Source organism: Zalophus californianus, chromosome 5 (genome assembly GCF_009762305.2).
Source record: "Zalophus californianus isolate mZalCal1 chromosome 5, mZalCal1.pri.v2, whole genome shotgun sequence".
Taxonomy (NCBI): domain Eukaryota; kingdom Metazoa; phylum Chordata; class Mammalia; order Carnivora; family Otariidae; genus Zalophus; species Zalophus californianus.
Genome location: NC_045599.1, coordinates 69,770,230 through 69,778,424, shown reverse-complemented (window position 1 = coordinate 69,778,424; position 8,195 = coordinate 69,770,230). Strand labels below are relative to the sequence as shown.

General features: G+C 38.1%; 1 protein-coding gene across 2 annotated transcripts in view; it reads right to left on the bottom strand.

Moving 5' to 3' along the window:
- Positions 1–6,300: 6,300 nt before the first annotated feature.
- The window catches only part of ADGRV1 (adhesion G protein-coupled receptor V1), a 536,135-nt gene continuing 534,240 nt past the window's right edge, over positions 6,301–8,195 (bottom strand). For both annotated transcript variants that reach the window (XM_027605560.2, XM_027605561.2), the window contains one exon: positions 6,301–7,431. In XM_027605560.2, coding sequence (XP_027461361.1) covers positions 7,313–7,431 — 119 coding nt within the window. In that variant the 3' untranslated portion in view covers positions 6,301–7,312. The remainder of the gene's footprint in view (positions 7,432–8,195) is intronic.

Here is an 8,195-nt window from a genome sequence, read left to right as displayed (position 1 = left end):
AGTGTATGGCTTTGTTCTAGTCTGCTGCCTGATCACATTCTCTCCCCTTTTTTTTCTTTCTTTCTTTCCTTTTTTTAATCCTCTTCTTTTTTCAAACATCTTATCAATTCCTTTTTTAAAATTTTTTATCATGTTCATCTTTACAGTCATGTTCCATCCCTTCATCGTATCAACCCTTATTTTGTACATATATAAGTCTTTCTTTCTTTAAAATTTTAGGAGACACTTTCTTCTAACAGACCAAAATACACCCAAAATCTAGTGTGTGGCACTGATCTATGCACCAGCCTGATCATATTTGGTCATATTCTGTTTTTTTTGTTTGGTTCTGTTTTGTTTGTTTTTAACTTTTTCTTTTTTTTTTCTCTTTCTTTCCCTTTCGTTTCCCCTGGTTTCAGGTCCTTTCTGATTTGATATAGTATATGGAGTATATTTTCTGGGGATGTTGTTAACCTTTTAGCATTTTGTTCTCTCATTCATCTATTCTCCTCTGGACAAAATGACAAGACGAAAAAAATCACCTCAACAAAAAGAACAAGAGGTAGTACCGTCTGCCAGGGACCTACTCAATAAGGACATTAGTGTGATGTCGGACATAGAGTTCAGAATCATGACTTTAAAGATACTAGCTGGGCTTGAAAAAAGCATGGAAGTTATTAGAGAAATGCTTTCTCGAGAAATAAAAGAACTAAAATCTAACCAAGTCGAAATCAAAAGGCTATAAAGGAGGTGCAATAAAAAATGGAGGCACTAACTGCTAGGATAAATGAGGCAGAAGAGAGAATCAGCAATATAGAAGACCCAATGATGGAAAATAAAGAAACTGAGAAAAAGAGAGATAAACAACTACTGGATCACGAGGGCAGAATTCGAGAGATAAGCAATACCATAAGATGAAACAACATTAGAATAATTGGGATCCCAGAAGAAGAAAGAGACAGAGGGGCAGAAGGTATATTGGAGCAAATTATAGCAGAGAACTTCCCTAATGTGGGGAAGGAAACAGGCATCAAAATCCAGGAGGCACAGAGAACCCCTCTCAAAATCAATAAAAATAGGTCAACACCCCGACATCTAATAGTAAAACTTACGAGTCTCAGAGACAAAGAGAAAATCCTGAAAGCAGCTTGGGAGAAGAGAGATGTAACCTATAATGGTAGAAACATTAGATTGGCAACAGACCTATCCACAGAGATCTGGCAGGCCAGAAAGGACTGGCATGATATCTTCAGAGCACTAAACGAGAAAAATATGCAGCCAAGAATACTATATGCAGCTAAGCTGTCATTGAAAATAGAAAGAGAGATCAAAATCTTCCAGGACAAACAAAAACTAAAGGAATTTGCAAACACGAGACCAGCCCTCCAAGAAATATTGAAAGGGGTCCTCTAAGCAAAGAGAGAGCTTAAAGCAGCATAGACCAGAAAGGAATACAGACAATATACAGTAACAGTCACCTTACAGGCAATACAATGGCACTAAATTCATATCTTTCAATAGTTACCCTGAATGTAAATGGGCTAAATGCCCCAATCAAAAGACGCAGGCTATCAGATTGGATTAAAAAACAAGACCCATCGATATGCTGTCTGCAAGAGACTCGTTTTAGACCCAAGACACCCCCACATTGAAAGTGAGGGAAGTGAGGGGGTGGAAAACCATTTACCATGCTAATGGACACCAAAAGAAAGCTGGGGTGGCAATCCTCATATCATACAAATTAGATTTTAAAACAAAGACTGTAATAAGAGATGAGGAAGGACACTATATCCTACTTAAAGGGTCTATCCAACAAGAAGATCTAACAATTGTAAATATCTATGCCCCTAACATGGGAGGAGCCAATTATATAAGGCAATTAATAACAAAAGCAAAGAAACACATTGAAAACAATACAATAATAGTGGAGGACTTTAACATCCCCCCGACTGAAATGGACAGATCTACTAAGCAAAAGATCAACAAGGAACTAAAGACTTTAAGTGACACACTGGACCAAATGGACTTCACAGACATATTCAGAACATTCCATCCCAAAGCAACGGAATACACATTCTTCTCTAGTGCCCATGGAACATTCTCCAGAATTGATCACATCCTAGGTCACAAATCAGGTCTCAACCAGTACCAAAAGATTGGGATTATTCCCTGCATATTTTCAGACCACAGTGCTTTGAAACTAGAACTTAATCACAAGAGGAAAGTCAGAAAGAACTCAAATACATGGAGGCTAAAGAGCATCCTACTAAAGAATGAATGGGTCAACCAGGAAATTAAAGAAGAATTAAAAAAATTCATGGAAACCAATGAAAATGAAAACACAACTGTTCAAAATCTTTGGGATGCAGCAAAGGCAGTCCTGAAAGTATATAGCAATACAAGCCTTTCTCAAGAAACAAGAAAGGTCTCAAATATACAACCTAACCCTACACCTAAAGGAGCTAGAGAAAAAACAGCAAATAAAGCCTAAACCCAGCAGGAGAAGAGAAATAATAAAGATCAGAGCAGAAATCAATGAAATAGAAAAAAAAAGAACAGTAGAACAGATCAACGAAACTAGGAGCTGGTTCTTTGAAAGAATTAACAAGATTGATAAACCCCTGGCCAGATTTATCAAAAAGAAAAGAGAAATGACCCAAATCAACAAAATCATGAATGAAAGAGGAGAGATCACAACCAACACCAAAGAAATACAAACAATTATAAGAACATATTATGAGCAACTCTATGCCAGCAAATTAGATAACCTGGAAGAAATGGATGCATTCCTAGCGATGTATCAACTACCAAAACTGAACCAGGAAGAAATAGAAAACCTGAACAGACCTATAACCACTAAGGAAATTGAAGCTGTCATCAAAAATCTCCCAACAAACAAAAGCCCAGGGCCAGATGGCTTCCCAAGGGAATTCTACCAAACATTTAAAGAAGAATTAATACCTATTCTCCTGAAACTGTTCCAAAAAATAGAAATGGAAGGAAAACTTCCAAACTCATTTTATGAGGCCACCATTACCTTGATCCCCAAACCAGACAAAACCCCATCAAAAAGAGAATTACAGACCAATATCCTTGATGAACATGGATGCAAAAATTCTCACCAAAATACTAGCCAATAGGATCCAACAGTACATTAAAAGGATTATTCACCACGACCAAGTGGGATTTATCCCTGGGCTGCAAGTTTGGTTCAACATCTGCAAATCAATCAATGTGATACAATAGATTAACAAAAGAAAGAACAAGAATCATAGGATCCTCTCAATAGATGCAGAAAAAGCATTTGACAAAGTACAGCATCCTTTCTTGATCAAAACTCTTCAGAGTATAGGGTTAGAGGGTACATACCTCAATATCATAAAAGCCATTTATGAAAAACCTATAGCGAATATCATTCTCAATGGGGAAAAACTGAGAGTTTTCCCCCTAAGGTCAGGAACGCGGCAGGGATGTCCACTATCACCACCACTATTCAACATAGTATTAGAAGTCCTAGCCACAGCAATCAGACAACAAAAAGAAATCAAAGGCATCCAAATCAGCAAGGAGGAAGTCAAACTCTCACTCTTTGCAGATGATATGATACTTTATATGGAAAACCCAAAAGATTCCACCCCAAAACTGCTAGAACTCATACAGGAATTCAGTAAAGTGGCAGGATATAAAATCAATGCACAGAAATCAGTGGCATTCCTATACACCAACAACAAGACAGAAGAGAAGCAAATTAAGGAGTCAATCCCATTTACAATTGCACCCAAAACCATAAGATACCTAGGAATAAATTTAACCAAAGAGGCAAAGGATCTGTACTCAGAAAACTATAAAATACTCATGAAAGAAATTGAGGAAGACACAAAGAAATGGAAAAACGTTCCATGCTCATGGATTGGAAGAACAAACATTGTGAAGATGTCAATGCTACCTAGAGCAATCTACACATTCATGCAATCCCCATCAAAATACCACACACTTTTTTCAAAGAAATGAAACAAATAATCCTAAAATTTTTATGGAACCAGAAAAGACCCCAAATAGCCAGAGGAATGTTGAAAAAGAAAAGCAAAGCTGGGGGCATCACAATTCCGGACTTATGGCTCTATTACAAAGCTGTCATCATCAAGACAGTATGGTACTGGCACAAAAACAGACACATAGATCCGTGGAACAGAATAGAGAGCCCAGAAATGGACCCTCAACTCTATGGTCAACTAATCTTTGACAAAGCAGGAAAGAATGTACAATGTAAAAAAGACAGTCTCCTCAACAAATGGTGTTGGGAAAATTGGACAGCCACATGCAGAAGAATGAAACTGTATCATTTCCTTACACCACACATAAAAATAGACTCCAAATGGTTGAAAGACCTAAGTGTGAGACAGGAGTCCATCAAAATCCTAAAGGAGAACACAGGCAGCAACCTCTCCAACCTCAGCCGCAGCAATTTCTTCCTAGAAACATCGCCAAAGGCAAGGGAAGCAAGGGCAAAAATGAACTATTGGGATTTCATCAAGATAACCTTTTGCACAGCAAAAGAAACAGTCCACAAAACCAAAAGACAACCGACAGAATGGGAGAAAATATTTGCAAATGACATATCAGATAAAGGGCTAGTATCCAAAATCTATAAAGAACTTATCAAACTCAACACCCAAAGAACAAATAATCCAATCAAGAAATGGGCAGAAGATATGAACAGACATTTTTCCAAAGAAGACATCCAAATGGCAACAGACACATGACAAAGTGCTCAACATCGCTCGGCATCAGGGAAATCCAAATCAAAACCTCAATGAGATACCACCTCACACCCGTCAGAATGGCTAAAATTAACAAGTCAGGAAATGACAGATGTTGGCGGGGATGTGGAGAGAGGGGAACCCTCCTACACTGTTGGTGGGAATGCAAGCTGGTGCAGCCACTCTGAAAAACAGTATGGAAATTCCTCAAAATTTGAAAATAGAGCTACCATACGATCCAGCAATTGCACTACTGGGTATTTACCACAAAGATACAAATGTAGGGATCCGAAGGGGTACATGTACCCCAATGTTTATAGCAGCAATATCCACAATAGCCAAACTGTGGAAAGAGCGAAGATGTCCATTGACAGATGAATGGATAATGAAGATGTGGTATATATACACAATGGAATATTATGCAGCCGTCAAAAGGAATGAGATCTTGCCATTTGCGACGACGTGGATGGAACTGGAGGGTGTTATGCTGAGTGAAATAAGTTAATCAGAGAAAGACATGTATCATATGACCTCACTGCTATGAGGAATTCTTAATCTCAGGAAACAAACTGAGGGTTGCTGGAGCGGCGCGGGGTGGGAGGGAGGGGCTGGCTGGGTGATAGATTTGGGGAGGATATGTGCTATGGTGCGCTCTGTGAATTGTGCAGTACTGTTGAATCACAGATCTGTACCTCTGAAACAAATAATACAATATGTTAAGAAAAAAAAAGAAGATTGCAGGAGGGGAAGAATGAGGGGGGGGAATGAGAGGGGGAGACGAACCATGAGAGATGATGGACTCTGAAAAACAAACTGAAGGTTCTTGAGGGGAGGGGTTTGGGGGGATGGGTTAGCCTGGTGATGGGTATTAAAGAGGGCACGTTCTGCATGGAGCACTGGGTATTATGCACAAACAATGAATCATGGAACACTACATCAAAAACTAATGATGTATGTTGATTAACATAAAAATAAAAAATTTAAAGATAAAAAAAATGGTGGTCATAAGACTGAATTTACCTTAGGTGACAAATAAGAATCTAGTTATGTGGGGAAAAGATGACTCATGGATTCTACACAATGACATCTCACATTTCTATGATCATTACCTAAGTCCCCAATTCATTAAAATCTATTTAACAATTTTAATATGTTTACTGATTTTAAAATTTTCCTTGTAAATGTTATATATTATAACCAATTTCCTCAGTTCCTTCTACCTATCATGAAACAGACTGCATACAGAGCAATGCTGTCGGGTGAGACAACTAACTTATTTGTCACTTAAGGTAAATGCAATCTTTTTGCCACCATTTCTAAAGTTCATAAAAAGGATTAAAACTCCACCAAGGATGGAGCTTTGTTTGTCACGCTGTTTGATTTTGCTGTGCAGCTTTTGTTTTCTACCTACAATGACAATCCACCCATGAACACTCAATATAAGAGAGAGGAGACAGGAGTCGGGGAGGACTAACAGGAAGAGAAGAGTCATTTAATAATTTATCGAGATAAATAATGCTGCTCAGGTTTTGTAAAGAATAAAGCCAGGCTTAACAGTGAGTACAGGGCACTTGAATGTTTTAATTATGGCTCTAAAGGAAATTATTAACAGAAAAAAATTTTGCCTTAGATAATTATTTTTTATTTAATTTTTTTCTTGAGATGTTACTTTCTCGAAAATACTGAGGAATTCAAAAACAGAAGGTCACAAAGTGTTCCCTAAGACAAAAGTGTTCTGTTCCTAATGATTCTTCTGGAACCATAGTCAATAAAATCATCCCGAACACAACAGTGTTCGTTCTGGAATAGACTTTCTGATTTCTCATTCTGAGATAAAGACTGAAAAATCGAAACCAAGAAATGTTTGTCCTAAACAAACCACACTGTTTGAATGCCCCTCTCCTCAGCTGTGCTCAAGTGCTTGATGTAGTGGTTATTTTTAACTTGGAACAGAACATTTATTTTGGAAAATGTTCAGATCCCTAATTTCATAATGAGCAGAAATACATACTTCAGATGAAAGACTATGGAACTGCAGTATCCCCATCAACACATAGGTGCAGAATCTTCAACAGACAATAAATTGTATAGTTTTTAGGAATGAAAGTCCTCTAGAAGCTTGTGAGGTCTTAAATCTGGATGAACTGTATCCATACTGAAAGAAACAGGGCGCTTGATCTCATTGAGATAATAGTGTGTTTCTTTGCTCATACACAACATTTCCTTGTAAATAATAAGCTTGCGTGATGTCAAATGGATTCTATTGTTTTTATTGATTATTACTTTTATTAAACAATGTTAGCCATGTCAGATGATTAAAAAACAACTACTATTCTTGGAATATGTGCATCCTATATAACTGATATAAACAGATCCAGTCTTTCATTACCGCAGTGAATTTTCAGGTTGCAGAAAGATAAGTAGTTCAAATTCCAAACACAACAATCACTTCTGGGTTAATCATCCAGCACAAATCATAGGTTCCTATTATATAGCTGTGTGTATAAAACTTACAGAGTTTAGCACAAAGCCAATACAAACAGTAAAGTATCATTCTAATTGTTACTGAAGTGCTACAGGTGGGTGTCGGCGATGGGTATCCTCCTGAGTTCTACGATCTGGGAGTCAGTTAAGGTGCCTCCCTCCTGGCTGCCTTGACCAGATTCATTATCACTGACACTGAGACCAGCACCTGTAATAGAAAAAGAATAAACACAAAACTCCCAACCATTAGTGCAGTGAATTAAGGGTCAAGTTACATCAAGCTGACACGTGTTTATTTTTATTATATTGGTGAATAGTGAGCTATACATTTTGAAAAAATATCATCATTATTTTTTTTAAGTGGGCTCCACACCCAAAGAGGGGCTTGAACTCACCATCCTGAGATCAATAGTTGCATGCTCTACGGACTGAGCCAGGCGGGTGCCCCTTGACTAAATATTATTAATACCTAACAATTATAAGCCTGTGTTTAAATTCCCTTTGGTAGTTTCTGAAGTGAAAAGTAATTTCTAAAGACACAAGTTTGGGTTCTCAACCTTTTCTGTTTCTACCTGGTTGACATGTGTAACGTACTCCCAAGAACAGCATTTCTCAATTGGGAGCTTATTAAAGTAAAAAAGATCAGGCAGGTTATGAGAATATTTCAGCAGGAGGGTAGCGTTTGCTGTTAGAAACCTGAGTCTCCAACCCCACGTGTACTGAACCTAGTAGGTCCTTCAGCTAAGACTCCCTGTGGGCAGCGATCTGAGAGGAAAGAGATGCACTGACAACACATGCTGTCGTATCAGTGCCCAGAAGACCCCGGCTCGAACGACTCCGATCTGATCCCGAGATAAAAATAATGGTGTAACACAGTACCACAACAGATCCATACACAAATCCCACAAGCCTGGCTGTTAATTACAGACAGCGCCCAGAATCTCTGTTTTGAGGAAGCTCCACTATTCACTA